General features: G+C 45.1%; 3 protein-coding genes across 5 annotated transcripts; 2 read left to right on the plus strand and 1 right to left on the minus strand.

Moving 5' to 3' along the window:
- The first annotated feature begins 481 nt into the window (after positions 1 to 481).
- Positions 482 to 11,092, plus strand: LOC120903089 (elongation of very long chain fatty acids protein AAEL008004). 3 transcript variants are annotated; one of them, XM_040312304.1, is made up of 8 exons: positions 482 to 793; positions 1,999 to 2,419; positions 9,062 to 9,532; positions 9,608 to 9,688; positions 9,757 to 9,940; positions 10,023 to 10,089; positions 10,177 to 10,225; positions 10,323 to 11,092. In XM_040312304.1, the coding sequence occupies exons 3-8, from the start codon at positions 9,278 to 9,280 to the stop codon at positions 10,569 to 10,571; spliced, it is 885 nt and encodes a 294-aa protein (XP_040168238.1). In that variant the 5' UTR covers positions 482 to 793; positions 1,999 to 2,419; positions 9,062 to 9,277; the 3' UTR covers positions 10,572 to 11,092. The 3 variants fall into 3 exon arrangements, with proteins under 3 accessions (XP_040168238.1, XP_040168237.1, XP_040168239.1); XM_040312303.1 differs by lacking the exon at positions 482 to 793 and adding an exon at positions 1,374 to 1,569; XM_040312305.1 differs by lacking the exon at positions 482 to 793 and adding an exon at positions 1,404 to 1,423.
- Positions 11,093 to 11,963: 871 nt separating this feature from the next.
- Positions 11,964 to 16,963, minus strand: LOC120902121 (elongation of very long chain fatty acids protein 4). The gene is made up of 5 exons (XM_040310633.1): positions 16,886 to 16,963; positions 14,046 to 15,154; positions 13,694 to 13,971; positions 12,509 to 12,671; positions 11,964 to 12,429 (listed from the first exon to the last, which is right to left on the minus strand). Exons 2-5 carry the CDS (start codon positions 14,101 to 14,103, stop codon positions 12,095 to 12,097), a joined length of 834 nt encoding a protein of 277 aa, XP_040166567.1. The 5' UTR covers positions 14,104 to 15,154; positions 16,886 to 16,963; the 3' UTR covers positions 11,964 to 12,094.
- Positions 16,964 to 20,459: 3,496 nt separating this feature from the next.
- Positions 20,460 to 21,439, plus strand: LOC120903843. The gene has a single exon (XM_040313497.1). It carries the CDS (start codon positions 20,611 to 20,613, stop codon positions 21,313 to 21,315), a length of 705 nt encoding a protein of 234 aa, XP_040169431.1. The 5' UTR covers positions 20,460 to 20,610; the 3' UTR covers positions 21,316 to 21,439.
- Positions 21,440 to 23,335: the final 1,896 nt, after the last annotated feature.

The following is a 23,335-nucleotide window of genomic DNA, read 5'->3' on the forward strand; positions in this document are numbered from 1 at the left end:
CGTGTAAAACTTTCCGCGCAGTCGCTAAATTAAAAATCAACATAAAAATCCCATCTCACCCAAAGCCCCCTTGTCGCTATCGCTCGCATCCTAGCTCCTGCTCTAAAGCAGCACACTCAAAGCACGATCGTTGCGTCCTGAGCGAGATGCAATGCCGCTCAAGAGCGGCTGCGATTTGAGGACAGAAGTCTGCGACTGTTTCTATTTACCAGTGTGTTGGTGGTTTGCTATGTTAAACCACCCTTTACCCTCACCCGGGAAAGGTTGAATTTGAATTCCAAAGTCCACACGCAGAGGGTTTTTCGTATCAAACTTCGTCGTCACAGCACAGCACACGTATTTTTCGGGCCCCGCGTATCCATCGAGCGTATCCGACAGCGAACTGCCGGGGAGCGGGGCAGATAAGCGGGACACCGGAGGCAAAACGAAACGTATCACAGAGCGCCTTTAAACCAACCAGACCACTAACGAATCCGTTTAGTTTAGTCGCTGCCACGAACGAATTCGGACGTTTTGTCTTGTCACATCCAGCCACAGCGTACAGGGCGTCTGGGTGTCTCCTAAATCAAGGGATTTGAAGCGAAGCGAACCACCGAAACACTTCATCTGCTCCATGTGAACAGTAGTGGACGGAGAGAGGCATCCGTGTGATCCGTGTATGCTGCTTTGCCTAGTGCTCCGGAGCGATGAATGTGTTGCCCAGGGGTTCGACTATGTCAGACTCCTGAGTGATGTTTGCTGATTAGTGAACCTAATAGTGCGTGTTTAGGGTCGGGTCTGACTAGGGAAAAAGGTTAGTTGATCGTGTCTTGTCACATGCTGAATAGTTTTATTTTTAATTGAAAAAGAAATGCAAAACTTTTAACTCAACATCACCAAGCGACGAACCTTTTCGCAACTCGTCCATCTTGACTCTCTTCTGCGTCATTAAGTAAGCCGCCTTAGCAAAGATCGATGTGTGCATGCAGTTTTCGCAATCATACGCATTAACGCTGGTTTACGGCTACAGTACGATGAAAATCGAAAATCGACCACAACACTGTATGTGAGAGTGCAAACCGCTCATCAGTATAGAATCCTCGCGATCTACCCGATCCACTCGCCGATCTACACAGCATCTCCACTTCAACTGTATCCGTGTGCGTGCGTGTGTGTGTGTCTGTTAGAGTTGAATTAAGAGCGCTAGTGTGAATTCACTTTGCGCACAGCGCATTAGCGTTAGAGACAGAGAGAAAGAACGAGAGCGCTAGAGAGAGGGTACGAGCCCCTACCGCGAGCGCACGGCCGTCCAGCGCAACACCGGTGGGGTAGTTTTGATCGCTCCCCCTTTTTTCTCAGTGTAGCTTTTATAAAGCGCAGTGTCGTACGGTGCGTTGTATTTAATTTAAAGCGTCTCCTCGCTGCGGTCGCGTCGCGGTTCTCTGTGCGTTGGCGGGTTTTTTCGCTTTCGAATTTCGTCTCCTACCTTCCAGTGCCGATTCTGTTCTAGTGGATTGCGCGTCCATTAATGCTGCGGCTGCCCGTGTGCTGAGTGGCAGAAAGTGGACAATTGCAGAAACTGCGGGAAAGGTACAGAGGGGCGGGAAAAAGAAGTCCTTTCGAAGGGAAGCACACGCTCGTGGATAGTTGCATGCCTTCAGGAGGACTTGCTTTTCATGTGAATTGTATCAGCAATATGAACGAAACATTGTAAAATCGTGCTTAATTTTCTCACAAAATTGTGAATTGTATCAACAACAGACTGGTGTGACAGTTTTGCATTACAAACCTTCAACATACTCCTAAAGAAGCGTGCAAAATCTCACCGTGTGTCAGCAGGATTTTTCGGTTGTTTGCAGTGCGTCCGTGTGCGTTATCGTGTGACAGCTCCCGTTCGCTATCGTTCTCCCGAAAAAACAACCAAGTGTTTGCATTTGCGCACTACGCGCCCTGCCCAGCAGATACGGTTTTTCCGCGCCAACCCGTTGTCAATTTTTATCTTCTCTCATTTTCATGCAGCTTCATCCCTCCTATCTTCGGTCTCTGTCGGTCCGTGCACACCGTTTGCATGCGTCGTGCCTAGAGAGTGTAGAGCCTGTGTGCGAAGGATTCTCACCGTGACAGTGCGTAGTGACTGTTCGGAAAGCGCCCCCGAAAAGTGACAGCAGTTTGTGCCGGCGGGAGGAAACAAAACATTTGGCAAACAGTGAAAAAGAAACCTTAAAACGGAAACCTTGTTTCTAGTAGGAAGAAATTCCAGTGAACTGAAGCTGCTGCTGTTGTGTGATAAAAGAGTGTCCCTAGGTGCGGTGTTGTTCTGTGTTTGATAGTGAAGCTGCTGAAACACTTCTGCTCCCCCATCCCAGCAGAACGGGCGTGGGCTAAAGATTTTGACACATTGCGAACAGTTGAGAGGTGGAACAGCTGTTCTTAGTTTGTGGTAAGTTTGTGTATCCCTTTCGAACGTTCCCAATTTGTTTTCGGGTGGGTTGATGGACAACAAAATGATTGAAAAGCTAATTTTGCTGGATGCAATCCAACTAAACCAGACAATCATGTTCACAGGGCAATGAAATCAATTCATTTTCGTGGTGAGAAATTCACCCCAGCTGACCTTGGCTACCGCTTGACAAAAGCGGGCGTACAACAATTGCAACCGGTTTACAATCTCACCGGAGCAGTACGAACAAATTAACGCATCGCGGAAAAGCGCGCTCGCTGCAATGCCAGCATGACGGTGAGAAAATCGGCGGGAAAACACGCGCCCAACGCAGACACTTCTATTTTGCGTGACGTTTTTTTTGTGTGGATGACAACAGGCGGCGGTAGTTTGTCAGCTATTTATCTTAAATTCTCATCCACTTTACACCGTTAGTACGGTCGGTTTCATTCCAACAGCCGCCGGAAAGGTCACGCCCGAATATAGAGTGGCATTGCTTTGTGAGCGCCCGCCAGCGTTCTCAGTTTATGCATTTTTCAACAAAGCATAACTCCGCTGCACACACTTTGATTGCTGGATTGCAGCGATAAGGCTTTTGACAAATTTGGCAACACTTGGCCAGAAGGGTAAGCATTTGCTTCATTTGCGGGAGGGTTTATAGTTTAAAGTTCGTTAGCGGCAGCCACCTGCGCGTCCATCGTTAATGATCGGAGCGCCAACCTGTGTTGGGTGGAATTTTCTAGATTTTTGGGGAGGTTTTTTTGTTGTTGCCCTCTCGTGTTGAGTTTGCTTCATGCTGCTTTTTTAATATCGCTTTGAACCTGCATTAGACAGACGGAGCCAACGCCGCTTTGTTTAAGCCGCTGAGATGGCTCATGCAACAGGTAGTAGATCAGTCTCCGTCTCTGTTCCGAAAGCAAGGTCCATTAACAAACACACAAAAAATCCCCTCAAACCTCACATTTGACGAAAGCACGTTTGTCATTTTCATCCGGGGAGAGGGCCCGGGAGCAATAGACGGATGACCTTACACATGACAGTGTGTGACTAGCTACTTTTTGTCTGCCTGCTTAGTATCTACTATCAACTAGCTACCTCAACCCCTATGGCGCAGCTATCATAAACACCCGACGAACTCGTAAACACATCGTAAATGTCAAATCAGAAGGGAAATGCCTTGGCGGGAGGGTTGAAGGCTCTCCGCAGTGACCCAACTGCATACCAGCCCCTTGAAGCTAAAGACGAAATTTCCTGCCTTCCTGCCGGATGATCTTGACTTGTTTTGTGATGTGTAAGTTTGTTTTTTCTGTTTGTTTGATACACTCTCTGTCTAGAACCGCCTGGAAGGGCTTCGGCAAACACACACTCGAGCAGCATCTTTTGTACAAAATAAAACAGGTTTGCAGTGCTAGCGTCAACAAGCGGTACTAACACTACTATAGAAGCCGATTAGTGTATGCAAATAGTCGTATATCATGTAAGAAGCGCCTATCTTAATCATCTTCCAGATCACGATCGGGTGATTGAATAAGAATCGCCGACGTGAATCTTTGTTTGAAAATGAGGAAAGAGAGAGAAAGAGTGAGAAATTCACATCCGCTTCGGAAACACACCCAACTGCAAATCAACTTCCTTCGCTTTCCTTGCGTTTAATCTCATCCCCTTTGATAATACCGCATCTTCCCATATTCCCATTGAACTGATCGCAAGTTCTCACCCTGGAAGAAGGAATTTTCCACTTCAAACCTTTCAGTACTGCCGTCTCATTATGATTCCTGCACGGAACCGGGATCGTTACATCCAAAGGTGCTTAGCGTATTAATAAGTTCACCCCCGTTTTGTGATTGAGCAAATGCGTACAAACTCCATCCACCATCCATTCCCTACTTCCCTACCGGCCGCCGTAACGCCACACAACCGATCGTTACCCAGTGGCACATGTGTCGTCCCGTTGCGTGTTGGATGCTCAATCAGATGAGCAGCAAATTAATTGCAAAAGGTTTCTGGCCAGAGGTTTCAATCAATGGGGCGTGTAAATCGATGGCATGCTGTGGCCCGTGTCTGACCCGACGAACGTACGCGGGTGCGCGAATGAATCTAATCGTAACCCTTTCACGTTGCATCCATCGTCAAGTGCGCGGTGCCGGCGTCAGCTAACCCTTTAATGCGCGGCAAGTGGCAAGGGTTTAGTTCCGGTTCTGTGACTACTTTGCTGTGATGAAATTGGTCGGAAAGTTTACTGAAACGAAAGCGGCGGTAAATGACGCTTTTCATTAAGCTACTATTAACAACAAGACAACTGTCTAGAGGGCTAGCAAATCGATGAGATTGCACATTGAGCGATCGGAGCGAGTGTTTGTACCTGAATAAGGTCAATTACACGACGTGAACCTACGGCAGTAGCTAATCGATTATTGGTGAAACTGTTTCAGCACAAACAATTCATCCCTTTGCCCTTCGACGGTTGTGACAGACACACACACACGCACTAACTCAACCTATAAACTTTCCAGTAGGGTATGGAATTATTGCTCATCATCAAACCCTAACTAAACATTGCTTAAACATTAGTCTCAATTAATTATGATTTCCTCACTACCACGCTTAATACGTTAATGAGCCCATAGGTTCTCGAATTTCTATCGATCTCGCTAGGGCATGATCATGACATAACAGAGAGCCAGAGGGAGAGAAACCTGTTTCAATTGCCAACCCATTCCAAGACGGGCAACCTTCACCAGCTACAACCATTATTTCGTACCTGCAATACCAGCAATGTCGCCAGTACGCAACGGGTAACGAGAAGGAAATTGAACTTGACCCACGCTCGTCGCCAGACCGCTTAGGCAATGACCCAGTGTGTGTGTTGGACATTTCATTTGGAATACAGTTCCATCTCCCATGGTTTTGATACATTTTTTTTTCTTTTTTCGCCTCGTTACGCCTCCGACTGCAACGAAAGACTTCAACACCATAAGCGATGAACCTCTCATTCACAGGGTATACGATCGTACGTGGTGTGCGATTATGTGTTTTCTTTCTTTCGTCGCTCCAAACCACTTTCCTTTTTCTCCGTTGGTGTTGTTTTCAGCTTCTTCCTTCGCTCATGATGCTCATGATTAGGTAATAGGTCGCTAGAGCGGTCGCACGCAGCACGATGCTGTGTCGCTAGCTCGATCGTCAACCAACCGACCGGCAACGGTCCGGTAAGCTCGATTAGACTCACCGAATATGCATCGACCCAGTGGTTGCCGGCTGGCCTATTGAGCTGTTCCATTTATCGGGAAAGCATCACGTCAGCTCGTTGGTATGCCCTCAATACGAGTAGTTAATGATTTTTCGAAGCCGAACACACGCACCGCGTTCGCGGATGGCTCAGCAGGGATGGTCTCAGCAGCACCTGTGGTGCGTGTATTAACAACGAGAAAAAAACGCCACCTTTCGTTATATCTGGACTTTATGTTGTACTCATACTAATCATCATACTAACACACCAATACATGTCTATGCAACACCGTGAGGCAATAATGCGCTTAAAACATATTCAGCAATCGAGATAAACTGTTACCAGTTACTACCAGCACCAACACCACAACCACCACCAGCATTGCATCAGTGGAAGGCAGTGCAGTTTTTTGCCACCCCGAATAGTATGCTTCGTTTGCGACAGGGCCCTATACTTAAGACAATATCACGCAAGACTATCGCATCGTTTCGGGTATTTCGGGCACCCTTGAAGTTGATAAATGGACTGCCGTTTGAGCTGGGAGATGAATTATTTAATAAGTCGCTAATATCGGCTCTGGCTCCGATCGGGGTGCGGCTGTACGATCACTCAGCAGTCTAATTCAACACATTTTGACAGCACTGATCGCAATCTGATCGATGCTTTGACATATATATTTAATTCTTTCTTTTCCCTTTCTTGTCTTTTTTTTTGCTGCCGTGCACAATTCAAGGTAACGCATAAACTATTTCAAACCTTCTCGCGCTAAGAATAATTTAACCTTCTCACACCGTCCTCACGTTGGTCCACTAGTCCATTTGTGCAATGGTTGGGAGTGAAATCGTACCAAAAATTTACAAACAATCCAACACTTCGAAACGACACGATTGCCCAACCGTGTTGGCGTCCGGATGATGATAGACTCTGCACTAGGTCAGGTGGCTGCTTGTTTGGTGACAGCCCACTTCCCCTGTCCTCATCTTAACCCCCAACCCCCTCGCCATGAATCATTTTATTTTCATCTTGTGTTCATCTTTACTACAACACCCTACCTTGAAAACGGGGAAAGATCGTTCAAGCATCAGCGGTACAAACTGTACAGCGCACCCAGGCTCGTACGGGCGGTGGGCTCTTCTCGCGAGCGCAGAGAGTGTGAGACGTAGCCGGCGGTAAATATTTGCCACTCTCCCCTGGTGCATGTCTCCCAGCGCTTTGTACGCCGGTCGTCACCAGCGAGCGGACAAGTTCAATTGAAAGCAAAATCATACACGCTGCATGTGTTTACATTTCACCTGCCTGACGGCTTGCTTGGCGGGCCGATCTGACATTGAATATTTTTAAGTGCCCTAAAGCGGGAAGGCATTGGACGCATGGCAGCTACAAGGGCAGATATCTTAGAGAAATGTACAAAGCAGTGCAAAGCACTTATATATAAGCTAGGCGCTCATTACGATCATTTAAATGTCATGAAAATTCGAATCGGCAATCTAATATGGATGTACAAATATGATCAAGATCATCTCACAAACTTTTTTATAAGTAGATATTTCGTGATGTATGTTTTTTTTTTCTTAAAAAGTAATGTTATCGAACCATCGAAAGTCATCAATTGATGTTCACTGAGTCGCTTAGAATTTCCTCTACAAATGATCTTTAATCGAACATCGCAAAAGATTTGCTTGTATCAAACACATGCGCAAACGCAACACAAAATAAATATTTGCGAACATAACAACGCGAGAAGCGCATGTTTATTGATCAATATTGGTTCTTTTGAATATAATTAGAAAAACACTTTGCAGACAAAATTCTAAATCAACACAGAAGGCACAAACACAGCCAGAATCAGTCACAACAATTTTGTATCTCTTTTCATACGCATTTGCATTTATTTACCACCACACGGTGTCTCTATGTGTACTCTCGCACCGAAGTCAACGTACGGAAGGGCATCTCTAGCATCACACCAGTACTAACGATGTTGCAAAACATCTGGCCCGTCGGCTTCCACATTCCGACTGAAGCGCATCAACATAAGCTAACAGAAGTCAAGGCCACTATGGGGCGATAATTTCCTACCAGCCGTGGTCTCGATCGTGTGTTCGCTCTTTGTCACATCCTCACTAACCCGTGGCAGGGCCCTTCTAACCGCTTCACGAGCCGGACTGCGGCGTGTCGGCTCGGAAACGTTCTTGTGCCGATTGGGAAATTGCCCTACTGATGGGAAGTCGTAAACAAGCATAAGCCACGCTTGTGACGATCAGTGTCACCGGTCGTGGTTTTGCAATGCAATCACCGCTACCGTATCTAAACCTTTGCAAGGCGGCTGGGAGGGAGAAGAGTAACTGATTCTAAGGTCAACCGGCCGCAGATGGTAGAACTGCCATGTTTTACGATATCGCTGTTACACGATCTGCTAGGTGGGATGCAGAGTCGTTGTTGGCTTACTGCAAGTCGAAGTTTAAAGACAGTTGAAGCAATAGTGGACACTTTTCAGCTCAGTTAGTGTTTATTTTTAATATCAACAAATACCTCACAATATAATCAATCATGCCGACTTTCATAAGTCTTGTAGGCGACAAATGCTTGAAAATTAGGCATGATACTTGAATAAGCTGCCTTATTCGGAGAAGAATTACTTTGGATACGCTTGTCATCATTTACTACACTACAGCAAACCACAAAGACTATCACGACATGATAGATACGATCAGAAATGCACCTTTTTTGTATGACTTAATTAATCATAATACTAATGCCATTCACTTCGCATTCGTGCCGGAAATAATCCGATATGTTGAACCCACAGAACCAACTGAGGTGATGCTGAATTTTTAATCAAACACCGCCTTGCGAGTTCCTGCACCTGCAACAAGGAAATATATTCCATTCAGGAAACGAGACGATCTGTTGCCATTCAAAACATTCAACATTAAAAGCTTCGCTAGACAAAAGCTCACCGACTAAACCTGTACCGTTTCAGATCAACTGTGAGAAATAAACGGTACAGTGTCCCTGAATGGGACATTTTCCGTATGATATGTTTGTATTTTGTATATAAACTATGGGGAAACACATCTTTGAAATGTTGTCAACGACCGGTGAGTTACCGGTGGCAATCGTCACGTGTTGAATAAATTAGATATGGAATGTATATCATTTGCCAACAAGGGCTGGGATTTATTTACAACTTGTGATGATAATTGCGTTTGCATTGAAACAATCAATGAATGCTAACGCAATTCCTATTTGTATGGCAAAGTGACTTAACTTAAAAGAGCCTCTTAATACATTGACATTCCCTGCTGTTCCCAATCATGTCACCATTCAAACCCTCCAACGTAATTGATCTACCACACTCATTAACGCGTTCTTTACGTGTCCTTATCCGCCTCTTTTTCTCTCCTTTCCATCAGATACGACCCCAAAAGACTTTAGACAACCTGGTCAATGTCAACACTGCCTGCAGGCGTTCACTAGAGCTCCCCATTTCACACTCAAGTGCTAAACGTGTAGGCTATCCGGCTCCGGTTGCGGCTTCTATAGAGCGCGAAACCCGACGGCATAGTGCTTCTTCTTATAAGTCTGAAAAATTGTTCCAAAAAAAAAAAACATACACCTAATAACACAAAATGGCTTCCACAAATGCAACCACCTCGTCCAACTACTGGGACTTCCTGTTCACCGAGCTGGCCGATCCGCGGACGAACCACTGGCCGCTGATCTCGTCCCCGGTGCCCGGTCTCACCATCATTGCCAGCTACCTGTACTTTGTGCTCAACTTTGGTCCGAAGTATATGGCCAACCGGAAACCGTTCCAGATGCAGAAGACCCTGGTCGTGTACAACTTCATTCAGGTGCTAGTCAGTATATATCTGTTCGCGGAGGTATGTTTCGGAGTGCGATCATGTTGCACGCGCTTTTTGTCTGATGGTTTTGTTCAATTCGTGTGTTTTCTGTAGGGTCTGGACGGTGCCTGGCTACGGCACTACAGCTGGAGATGTCAACCGGTGGACTTCAATGACAATCCCGCCGCTATGAGAGTAAGAACTTTGGAAACGATTCCAAGGTATCTAAAGCACTCATTACCTATAACCGTACTTGCTCTTAGGTCGCCCGTGGCTGCTACATCTACTTCCTGGCCAAAATCTCCGAGCTACTGGATACGGTGTTCTTCACGCTGCGGAAGAAAGACAACCAGATCACCTTCCTGCACCTGTACCACCACACCGTCATGCCGATGATCTCCTGGGGCGCTACCAAGTACTACCCCGGAGGACATGGTACATTCATCGGTAAGTGTTTGGCGAGGTCGGATGTTCTTGTTTTCCGGTGATAGTCCTTACCAATGCTTTTTTCGCCCCAAAATCTACACAGGTGTGATCAACTCGTTCGTGCATATTGTGATGTACACCTACTACATGATGGCCGCCATGGGACCTCAGTAAGTGTTTCTCAGTAACTGTTGAAGATGTGCAATGAAAAAAAAGAAACCTTAAATGACTTTACGATCTTAATCGTACCTTTACAGGTACCAGAAGTACCTCTGGTGGAAGAAGTACATTACGAACCTGCAGATGGTAAGTAGAGAAAAACATTGTCCTCCAAATGACCTTATATCTTATGTTACGATTTATTTTCCGTTTACTTCTTCCATCCACAAATCACCACAAACAGATCCAGTTCGGTATGGCATTCGCGCACTCCGCTCAGCTGCTCTGGACCGACTGTGGCTATCCGCGCTGGTCCGTCTTCTTCACCCTGCCGAACGCGATCTTCTTCTACATGCTGTTCAACGACTTCTACAAGAAATCGTACGGCTCGAAAAAAGCCCAGCCTACCCCAGTCACTGCCACCGATAGCGCCTCCACCGTCAAGTCGATCGAAAACAATAACTCGCCAAAGGTTGCCAGCAAGGAGCTGTGAGGGATGTCACCACCAGCTACACACCACAGATCTTCAACAAGTCTTCAACGTAACCGAAACCCAACACAAACCAATAGACGACCTAGCGGGCACCATCACGCCCGATGGTAAGCTGGCCACCAATCTGCATGCAGCAGCTACACCTCGACCACGACTGGTCCGATATGTCGCCGCACCGTACCATTGGACGGAACAGTGTTCCGTGTTGCTCAAACCGTACCTTGAACGTACCCATGATGACTAGTGTTGCGTACCAGGTGGCCCATGGTTTCCAGTCTTTCTATTGCGCGTGAGGGCGTGCACAGCAGCGGGTGGCTTACTGATAGAATCCTGCGGCGAGGGAGAGACCATCCTATGGGAGAATTGCTCAAAAACAACAAAAGAAAGGGGAAACATGGGGCGCATGGGACAAGTGATCGATTCCGAAATCAATAGAAGGTTAGGTAGCGATCTAGGGTAATCTTAGCCAGTAAGTCTACTTCGTTTTATAAAGCAAAATAAATTAATGATACAACCTGAAACCTGGCTGGTGTGGTCTCTTACGCGGAACTGTTGATTGATGTGAAGCGGATTTTACATCACCTCAGCGAGTGGCTTTCGTGAGAGTCTAAACCCACGACTTTACAGTACTTTTACTTTTTTCGTGTCACAGCTAAAGGAAACGGGTAACAGGTAAGGGTCGATCGATCACTAACTAACCACAACTAATCGCTCTCCCGACATTCCCAAGGTCGATTGCGTAGTGATTTGACCGACTTGTTATTTCTTTCTTTTCTCTCCTTTTTAACACCTACCGTTTTTTTTTTTCGTTTGTTTCTTCACTACTACCCACCATTTGGCACAACGGCGATTGCCCAAAAACATTTTTTTTTCGCTTTCGTTCTGCTTACTATTGATTTGACGTCAACTGGGGTGGTAAGTTGTCTCGTGCCCACCAGTTCCCGATGAAACTTTTGGGGACATATCGTTGTGGTTTAGTTTGCATAATTTAACTAGTCTCCCTTCGTCAGCTTTCGAGCATTCCGGCATACCTACTGCCGGCTTGGAACAAGTTATGCGAACTTCGAGCAACAAAGGCAAAAAATGGTCATTTTTAGATTCCTGTCCGCTGGGTTTCGAAACGGAGTCGAACTCTGCGGACCGTATCGTAACGCGCGCCAGTGTGGTGGATTTGCAGCAAGCCGGCCTAACCAAACAGAGTGAGACATAGAGATAAAGGGAGAGAGAGAGAGGGGGGAGAGAGAGAGAGAGAGAGCGAAAGAACCGGTTTAACAATTTCGGTTCGATTTCGGGAACGAATCTTTGGGAGCGACTGATCTGCTGTCAACCCCCGAAACCGTGCGACTCAGCATCCGAAATGTGGTGGATATTAAAAGTGAAACGATTGGCGGCTTACAGTTTAAGCAGTAGAGTTTATTTTCTTTTTCTAAGCTATTACAGCACTAAGGGACAGCTGATGACTGGTTTAGCAAATAAATAAAACACGTTTAAACATTACTGAAATCCAACCCAATTGGTCGAGTTTAGTCCGCCTTCACAGTAGCGGGCCGCTTCCTGTACGCCTGCCGGTAGAAGTTGATGAACAGAAACAGAAAGATCGTAATGTTGCTGACGAAAAAGTACGTCAGTGCACGCGGCACCTGGCACTGCATGCTGTTGATCAGCACGAAATAGCACAGCATAATGCCGAACTGAAGGAGCTGCAGCGTCGTCAGATGGCGCTTCCAGAACAGGTACTTCTGGTCCCAGAGCTTCTTCTCCTTGGGCGACTGCGGTCCGAGGGCCGCCAGTAGGTAGTACGTGTACATGAAGATGTGTACGAACGAGTTCAGCACACCGATAAAGGCTGCTTGCGTACCTGTTGGCAGGGGTCAGAGAGTAAGGTCGAGTTAGTTTACGGCTCGCTAGACTAATTACCCGTCACGTGATCCACTTACCGGGAATGTACTTCAGATAGAACCACGTAAACAGCACCATTATTGTGTGATGGTAGACGTGCAGAAATGATACCTGGTTCTGTTTCTTGCGCAGCACGAAGAATACGGTATCGAGCAGCTCAATGATTTTGAGAAGCAGATACATCCAGGCACCGTTCCATACCTATAGGAGAATTAAGTTAATACATTAGTTTCATATACTTCTATTTCATATGAAACTTGCTGTAGTTTTCAGAAATCATTGACCAAAAAAGGGCGTTCTCTATGGATATATGACTTATTACTTCTTAGATATCAACCTTACTACCAACAGCAATGATCTTCACAACCACTCCAAATGACTTAATTATATCATTCCATCTCATAACTCAAAAATTCTGCCTTGTCATTGAAGTGAAAAAACAACAAAACCAATAGTGCAATCATGCATTAATTCACCAAATTACTGGGCGCATTGATGATTCTCATGATCATGATTCTCATGTGCATGATCTGGGCCTGCAGTATCTGTGTTACTTCAACAGGATCATATTCATTCAATCGGTTTCATTACACAATGCGAACGAAACATTGAAGAGCAACAAAACGAAAACCAACACAGGAAGCAGGCGTTCATTTTTGTTTTTGTTTTTTTGCGTTCCGTCTCAACGCAAGTATCGCACCGTCTGAGCCAACGAAAAAACAACGAAATAAACAAAACGAATCCATCAACCAGAACTGCTGAAAGGAAATGGCAACATTAGAGGCGAGCCCAACCAAATGTAGATAGTAAAAAAAAACAATCAAAAAGGGGATTTCTTCGCCTGTGTTACCAACACACATATGCCGGTGGAACGAAATTAATCACTGTAATGAGTTTAACCTCCACCCGGGCAGACGACTTTTGCGTCTGATGACGGCGGCTGCTCCCAAAAGCTTCATCTCCATTTTCCAGGCACCTACTTATTCCTCTTGCTGGTCCGGCTGACGTATGCCACAATAAGGTGTTACAATGAGGGGGTTTTCCCTCCCCATTAATAAAGCCATGTGCCATGTTGATCACCCAGAGGAAAGGAAAAAAATAACCCGCACACAAACACTCCCCAACACACGCGCGACCCTGTTCTCGTACGGTAACAGAACGACGTTCTATCCACGATCGCGATCTTGAGGGTACTGGAAGTTAATAGCTAATTTTCTGCTTACCGACAGCTGGAGCTCTTTGCTAATGCCAGTCATTGGTTCACCGCAGGACATCGACATGTACTGTCCAAACAGCCCGGTAAAGAATGGCGTCAGACAGAACGCGGTCGAGATGATGACTTGGGCCGCATTGTACACGATCAGTGTGCGCCGCAGCTCGATCGGTTTCCGATGCTCCATCCACCGGGGACCGATCCAAAGGACGAATAGTAGATAGAGGCCCGAGATTGTGAGGATCGGTGTGGGCGTCTGCATCAGTGGCCAGCTGTCGATAAGAGGATCTACAAAACACGCAATCACATACACTCATTAAATCAAATTCCACATTTCGTTTAAACGGATCAGTCTCTCGTACCTGCTCCTTGCGAGAAATTGTGGTACTGCACCGACATTCTTTCCACGTAGTTACTCATCTTGCTTCACTTTTCACTTTCGTTCGTTCCACACCAAACTGCAACGTTGTTCACACCAAACTATCACCTCCCGATCGGTACACCGCTTCCGGAACAGACTGAGAATTGCTGGTTCGGTACTCCGCTCAAGCTCGCGCACCGTTACAGACTGATCGGGAACTGCCTCTACTGCAACCGCGAAAGGGCTCCGGTTCGCGAAATTCCGGCCAAAGAAAGTGAAACCGACGAAAGTGTCTTCCACGTGCCCGGCGACCCTTCTCCCTCTTTTCCTGTTTACACGCTGTACTGCTCACCAAACGAGCAACAACAACACATCTCATTTATCGGTCACATTACTGCACGGCGAGACCATGAAAGGGATAAAGTGAAGAGGATTTTACAACCCTGTGAAAAAGCGGCCACACGACCACAAACCCCTTGGACCCTGGACGATGGAAAGTTATTACTTGTCCCTTTTTGAATTCTCTTTTGCTCATTCTGCAACCACGGCCAGCATTGCATCGATCAGATAGTTTTTGTTTGTTCCTCTTTTGTTATCTTTTGCATTGCAGCTCCGTTTCTTTCGCCCTTCCGGAGCCCTTTTGGTAGAGACGGCTGGAAGAAAGTCCTCTGCTACCCGTTGCCATGCGGTGCCATTCCTGCCGGCAAAAAGGGGAAAGTTTCGTTACTTAAGATTTTGCACCTGAGGTTTTGATGGTGATGTGTGGTGCTTGGCAAGGAGTGCGACAAGCGCCACAGACAGAGTTGGATGAGTTGATGAAGAATTTACCGCATTGTTGAGCGCCCGGGTGGCTGATTGACTTAGTGACTTGGGGGTTTGTCACTTTGAATATCTGCTCCCTCATTGCGCTTTGCGCCTGGGGCGTTGAATGGGGTGCATTTTGCTGAGGTTAGGTTGGATGCTCGGTACTGGCAAGCGTTTGCCGGTTAGATATGTCGACGCTGTCAATCGAGTGAGTGTTTGTCTGCACTTTCTGGAAACAATTGTTTATCGGAGGCTTTTTGCATCAGCACGGTGTGAAGCTTTCTCCGAGTGAGGAAGAGACAAAAACTACAGCAACCAACGACAATTTAAATTAATCGATGATTCAAATACAGTGTTGATAAACTGAAGATTTATCGATGATGAGACATGCAAACAAAGAATGTTTTAGTAGCAATGCAATGAACCTGAAAACAAATCATCATTGTAAATAAAAACTAAGCACATGTTTAACACTATTCAAAAAAGACGTTCGTCTAACTTAGGGAAAAAACATAAATGGTTTTACAAGTACGGTTTTTATGTTTCATTTTGAAACTTTGTTCGCAAAATGGTATTCGTTATTATTACAAGAAATTATTCATGTAGATCATATATCTTGCACTTTCAAAATTGTTTCTTTGAGGCCTTTTTTAACTGAAATATGTGAACTTTCAAAGAGAGTTAATGAAATTAAGGACAAATAAATTAAATTAACTTACAGTTTCTTAGCGAGGAGTAAGAAACAAAACAAAATAAAGAAATACATAGTGATAAAAGAAAAGAAAGGAAAAAGCTTTTAATTTTAAAGTCAATAAAATCAGAGTAAATTGTACAGCATACTTGTGAAGAACTAACAAACCAAAACCAATCCATCAAATAAATCATTTGTTTAATAACTTTCAACTACTTTGACTACTATGATAGTTTTAGCTAGTTCGACATTTTACTCAATATTTACATTTGTAAAGTTTGATTTTGAAGCATTGTTTTTTTTTTACTTGCATACTATACCATCGATTATAATTGACTTTTTACATGAGATTCAAACAAGATTGTTTCACTGTTTTCTAAATCTGTTTAAATAAGTTCAACGAGTCGGTTTGAACACATTGAAACGATTTAAACATTACCTATCTAAAGATTATGTTTCTTCTTCTTCTACTTTGGCACAACAACCGCTGTCGGTCAAGGCCTGCCCTGTACCCACTAGTGAAATGAGCTAAGGGCTTTCAGTGACTTATTGTTACCATAGCAGGATAGTCAGTCCTACGTATGGGGACGCGATCTATTCGGGACTTGAACCCATAACGGGCATGTTGTTACGTCTTACGAGTTGACAACTGTACCACCAGACCGGCCAAAAAAAGATTATGTTTAAATTTCTCAAAAAACAGTAACCAAAAATGCATTTAAGTAATTTTAAGCATAACATGCTTCCCTCAGACGTAAGATACTTTTTGTTTGAATTAGTCAACTTACATATAAATTAATAATTGCATTAGCTAATTAAAATCATGTATTCCTAACCTATAGTATTACATTAAATTTAAATAATACTTTTAAGCTCTTAAACTATAACTAAACAGTTTTGAGATGTACTTAACAAATCATAAAATACCTATCAGTTTCAGAATTACAAGACTCATACTTTAACCGTGATGAGCTAGTTACGAAAAAAAAAGCAAAAATTCCTAATCTCCATTAATATTTACCAATCGATCCCAGTGTGAATTACTCATTCTTTCAATTGCATACAAGCTTTCAGCTGTTGAACCACGATCATAATACGCCTAAATGTAGGCAACCATCCGTTTCAGCCGGGTGCGCCCAACGGCTTAAGGGCATGAACATTCGAAACAGTTTACATCGCATAATACTATACTGACAGCCAATATTTAAATGCATTTGAAAAACAAAAAACAAAAACTTGATCGACGTAACGTAAGCATCCTATCAAAAAGCACACTTCATTGTAAAAACAAACCTTAATCACTTAAAACGATGATACTTGAACAAGCTATCGCTATCAACACTTACCGGCACTTCCGTTGCAACGTCCATCACCTGCCAAATGCAAATTCAGGTCAAACACTGCTACACAGGTGCGAAATAAAAAAAATACAAAACACAATCAACAGCACTAAAATGCTCCAGCTTCAATCTAAAGCTTCCCCTTCCCCTTGCGCTCAGCGCCGGGTGATGGTGTAAAATGTGCCGAATTTCCATTTGTCCACGCAAAACGCTCCATTCGATGTAACTAGCACCATTTAACAGCGACGGCAGCTACCATCAGCAGCGTTCCCAATTGTGTTGATTTTTTGTGCGACTTTTTTCTCTGCCCCTAATCCTGTCCTCATCGAAAGCAAAACCACCGAGAGCCATTCACACATTTGCATGCTCGCAACACACCACGAAATAGAGCGAGATTTCGATTACATCCCCAACACACACACACCCACACACACACACACACACACACACACACACACACACACACACACACACACACACACACACACACACACACACACACACACACACACACACACACACACACACACACACACACACACACACACACACACACACACACCAGGAGAGTGGCACAATCGATGCAATTGATGTAAATAACCACTTGATGACGATTAGCAACCGATGGACCAGGAATTTGCTCGTTTATCTCGCTTCGCGAATGCGTGCTTGGATCAAAAATGCGAAAAACTCGTCCCGGACCGATGGCTCAACAGAGCAACCATTCTAGGTGGCATCCCATGGGATCGCTTGACACCGTGCCAAAACGATGCCATTGTGAGATATTTTGCATTCACTAGCAAAGGTCACACAGGCTTTGCCGTGCGATGATGGATCCAGAGTGCTACCAACTCAAGACTGATAAGAAATGGCGTTAAACGTTTGGTCAAACGTTAGCCGGCTTCCTGGAATGCTCCCCCTCCCCACGCCCGGCTCCTGTAAAGCGCGCACGCGAAACGAAACAATTGAAAGCAAAATGTTGTCGACATGAAATGGAGATTACAAATGGCCCCTCCAAAAACGGCCGCACCACCGAACGGCCACCGGGAATGGGCACCTTGTAATGGTGCCAATTTTCAGCAACCGTTAGCGTTGGCTAGGAAACGTCTCCGAACTGGCCGTGCTAGCGGCTGAGCGGCCGTTTCTCTTCCCGGTGATGCGGTGATGCGGAGGTAATCGTTCACAAGGATCAATTTGTGGGTGTGCATGCGCCTTTTGCAGGACACAAAACATGACCATGTTTCCGGCACAGGCCGACATACAGCGTAAAGGACGATGCCGTGAACGTTGTTCCGAGCAGCTCAAGATGGTGGCGTGAAGGGGGGGTGGGTGGGAGGACCGATGTAGCAGAGGATTAGAGTTTAGTGTACACTTAATCCGGAATGAATCGAAAGCACCTCCACACCACACACAGCGGACAGTTGTACACGGGGAGTACGATGCTGTTTAAGCTGTAACCGAGAACATGCTACATCTCTCTTCCCCGTGCGATGGGCGCACACCTTAAGATGATTTCTGTGATTTCAGTGCGATCTTCCCTCTACTCACAGCGAAACAGAGGGAGAATTCACAAATAGGGAGAGAGATTGGATGGGTAGGGGGGCATTTTGTTAGGATGCATTCGAATGCAAATCCAAAACGTTGGCAGCTGGCAGCAAATGTTATTAATTGTACTACTGTTTGGGCCTGTTGGCACATCAGAAACATTTCAGCTTGTCTGGCCGGTATGTGAGGAGCGCATTACATGCTCATGCTTTTAGGCGTCTGTCTGTTCGCTGCTGCTAGAGTTATGATCATTCGGATGTGTGAGCGAGATACAAGTACGTATTTCCCGGTATCGAAATATGTTTCGAATGCTTTCAGTTTTACATTCTCTGTTTTCAAGTAAATTACGTATTTAGAAATAAGTGGGATTATAAGCTTACTTTTATGAACTCAAGCCTGTAACAATATAAATAATGTTAAAAAAGCATAATTTTCAATGAAACTTCTTTCATTAGAGTATTTGCTTTACTTATTTCCTCAATGATGTTCACTAGTTACAAAACAATCAAGCCGATTACAAAATAATAAGGGACATTTAAATGATTCAAAATACTTTTGTTTCCCACAATGTTTTATATAGCTAACGACCTATCGAAAGGCAAGATCACACTTACTGTGTCCAGATATGTGCATTGATACAAAGTCTTTATTAATTTAAAAGAGGTGTTTAATCACAATTTTGGCTGTTTCTTAGTCAACAAATTCACACGCATCTAACATGAGCCAAATTTAGAAAATAATTTCACTAAAGTTATTACTTTGTACCCTCCAACCGCCTTATTTGCCTGTTTGATGTCAACCAAACGCGCCCTTTGCTTTCCAGAAAAGCGCCAGTCACTAACAAACAAACATTGCAATAGACAAATAATGTCAAAACAAAACCCCACTGTTAACGACTCTCCGCCTACAAGGTGCAGGTGGCGTCTGGTTACGTCGTCTCTATTCTATGGTGCGGCTCAAGCTCATCCCATTCGTTTGTAGTCAATTTAGCCCGGGCAACCCACCGGCTAGATAAATTGTTTGAGCGAAGAAAAACACCAAGAGCAACTTCAAGACACATGCCGCTCGCCACGTGCTATATAAACATGTGACTCCTGCTCATGTCGCCTATGTTGATGAGAGTAAGCGATGGCTGCAATACATCTGTGGTGCGTAGTGACAATTCTATCGAGCACAGTCAGCCTTTCGGCTGGGTCACAACTCACGGCAAACCTATCGCATTCCTACTGTTACCAACTTATCAATGGCCATCGGTACCTAGAACCGGGCACATCGGTCGATCCCAATCAGTACTATCACGCGTACGCCGTCTTAGCTCCCACACAAACCAATTCCACAACCTGGAAGCTCATCAGCGCACATCCCACCTGCTTTCACCTGTGCAACGTCCGAACCGGACAGTACCTCATGGTGGCACCCAACGACGGAGTCTACGCGGTCAACAAAACCCAGCTGCTTTCGAACACATTTGCCGCCTTCATCTTCGGACCATCGTATCCGGACTGGCCGTCCCGGCGTGCTCGTATTACCAACATGCTAAAGATGCAACCGCTTTGTGCATCCTCCAATCAAGAACTGATTTCCCAAAAGCCACTAATCGTTGCTTCGTCGACCCAAGCGGGGCAAGAGTCGACCGGCGGGACGGCATGTGAGTGGCAGCTAGCTGAACAGCCATCCTGCCCCAGTGACGATCTATGCTAACGAAGCGACCCTGGCCGATGGTTCCAGCACACGACGATCAACCCATCGATACCGTCGATTTTTGTGTGCAAGGCCATGTGCATATCACCGGAACCATTTCTCCCGCAACGTGCACTAACTCATCCAGTACGTTCTTATCTATCGCTTTACATCTCGCTCGCTCTCTGTTGCTCCCACGCCGGCGAGTTCGTTGTCTCTTGTTGCGCGTGTGCTAAAAGATAGCCAGTGGCGGTCATCTATTTGTAAAACGATCATCAACTCGATCATTCATGGGTATTTGCTGTGCTACAAGCGCATTCTAGCTAATAGAGCGACCCACCTTCCGATGACAGCATCTGTGTGTGCCGCCCGTCGTTTCGCAATCGAATGGAATCTCTATAAAAGTGTGCACAGCTGGAGCAGTGGCCAGCAGTACTCAACCGTGTGTCTTCTCAGTAACCGTGCGTGACGTTTCACTCATACTCACCATTCAACACCGCCACATCATGACGATCGGTGTGATCCTTGCCGTCGCGTGTGCTCTGACGTTTACCTGGCCAGTGGAGGGGATGTACCTGCAGGAGCGAGCAAACTGTCGCACGGAGGGCTGTGCCACCCAGTACGGTTGCGTGCCCCGGTACTCGCAGTACAAAACCGCACTCTACTGTCCACAGCGTTGCATGATCGAACGGTGCCGTTCGGTGGAGAACGAACCTCAGCCCCGTGTCTGTCACAAGATTACCTCGGTAGCCACCGGCCAAACGTTGGCGGCGATGGACTCGTACGATCGTCGTGGCGACCAACGGTACTACGGTGCTACATCGCTTCAGAATCCTAACACGGGCCGTGGTGAGCAGCGGTACGCATCACTGGCGAATCCCAACGCGGGCGAACGAGACCGCTGGAACCTGATCGTCGGTCCGGGCAATTACTACTACATCCAGAACAGTGACACCAGGGAGTATCTGCGTGCGAGTGAAAACAACTATCTCCACCTTGTGTCCGGCCGTCCCACTGACGAGAGCTTCCTGTTCAAGCCCGACCTTGTTCAGGGCAGCTGGTCGAGCGTGTTGCTGCAGTCGGTATGCTACCGTGGTTACATTTTCGGCGAGCAGTACAGTGGCAGATCCGCCAGCTATGCAATGATGACCCACGATCTGGATCGTTGCTATCGTGAAAGTGTTTGGAGCATTAGCAGCGTAAACTGTTGAGGGTGCAACCTGTGAGGAGCACATAAATTAACCTTTCCTGCCGTTCGAGCCGCTCGAACGCTACTGCCATATTTGTTTGATCATGTATCGAAACGAAATAAATGAAAGATAAATACGATATGAATTGCATTACCTTTTTGTTTTTGTTTCTGACCAGGAGTAATTACAAAAATTAAGAGCATTGCGCTTCAATTATGGTTGCACTTCACAAAATGAGAGCAAAGTCATTAGGCTTCATTCGCCGTCGATTGGGTTGCGTGAAATCACTTTCATGTTGACCCACATAGCCATTGATGTTGCAAATTGACATTGAGCCGTGAGCAATGCAATCGATCGATTACTAATTTCCCAGAACCATTTGATTGTAATAAAGAATACATAATCTGATGCACATACCATAAAAATGATTTGCCTAGTAAAGTGTTTTTCGATTTTTGGGCTATAATAATTAGTTTTGTATAGGATTCTTATTGAAAAAAAAACGCCTTGTACTTAACTCTCTTCAAGATTTTTTTACTTTACAAACAATTTTAATACAATTTTCAATTAGCTGACAAATTTTACGGAGATAGAAAACTAGAAAAAATATAATTGAATGACTATTCAAGATTATAAGGATCGTTCGGATCGGATCGGATTTATGTAAATTTTGGCCTGTAGTATTGGCCTGTATGATATCCAAGTTCGTTGCCTAAATATAGAGTCTACTAGAATAAGTCGACTAGGATAAGCACTGAAAAAGTTGTTATTACTGAAGATTCCAGTAAGATGCAGCTAAGATCAAAAGAGTAGATTATATTCACTAACGAATGCTGTTTTGTACAATAGTTTAATTTTAGCAAATTAATTTCTCTCCAACCAACACAGCGCTACAATCCAATCATCATTATTAACGAGTAATTTCAATTTAGAAACAAAACAAAACAAACAACAAAACAAAATGCATTAGATCCGCATTCAGCACTCGACGAATTTTAAAGACCTTGTCTTGTGCTGCTGTAATTGCCCCGAAATGGTAGAGCTTAGAACAAATTACAATGCAAATTACCAGTGCCATGTAAATCTCCAATTCTCGACGTTCATTATCTCTCATTCCCTTATCGCTGTAATGCTCACAGCGCTCAGTCGTATCTAAGGTCGCGGAACCGTAAAGACACACGTGGCTGGTGGCCCCCTGTTGGTGCTGGCCTGTTGCCAACTTTTCGAGGAGCAGAAGAAAAAAGGACAATTTGTTCCACCTCGTCAAACTCCAGTTCAGAAGTCAATTAAAAGCCAAAGGATGTTTTGGTGTTTTTTTCTTATCCGCGCCATAACATGAGCTTATTGTGAAAGCTGACAGTTTTGCAAAAAACAAAAAAAAGAAAGTAAGCAACTATGTGTAGTCGAGAAAAAAAACAGTTAAACCTGGCGCACGCCACTGCCAGGTCCGTTTTTGGCATGGTCTGGTTTGGGCAGTTGGGTAAATCCCTTTCGTTGCAAATTTAAGACAAGAAGCTGCACCGAAACAGGCCGAAATGGAGTTGCTTATGGATGGAGCAAAAGAAAACAAAACAAAAACACAACAACATGACAAGAACTAACGTTTTATAAAAAAAAAACTAAAGCCTAACTTGCAAGTACAATAAAAAAAAAACACACACACACACACAAAACAGAACAAACGTAAAATCACGCCAAAACTCAGCAAACCGTAAAAATCTCATTTTATGCAACGATGATGCAACACACTGGTGACATTCGCTCCGCTTGCAAATGGTGGCCGGCTGCTGCATCGGCCTTCCTCCTTTCTTCCTTTTTCATTTGCGCGTTTCATTTGCCTTCATTGTTAGCAGAAAGTGCCACCGAATGGGAGGAAGGAGGGCTGTTTTAGGGATCTCTCAAGATGCAACTCGTTAGAGGTGGGCGAAAAAAAAATCGAGCTGCAAGCGCACAATAAAAGACACAATGACACAAAAGACGCAAGAAAGCACACAAACAGACACGCACACACACACACATTGGTAGCAGCAAAACAACACCC

This window comes from Anopheles arabiensis, chromosome 3 (assembly GCF_016920715.1).
Source record: "Anopheles arabiensis isolate DONGOLA chromosome 3, AaraD3, whole genome shotgun sequence".
NCBI lineage: Eukaryota > Metazoa > Arthropoda > Insecta > Diptera > Culicidae > Anopheles > Anopheles arabiensis.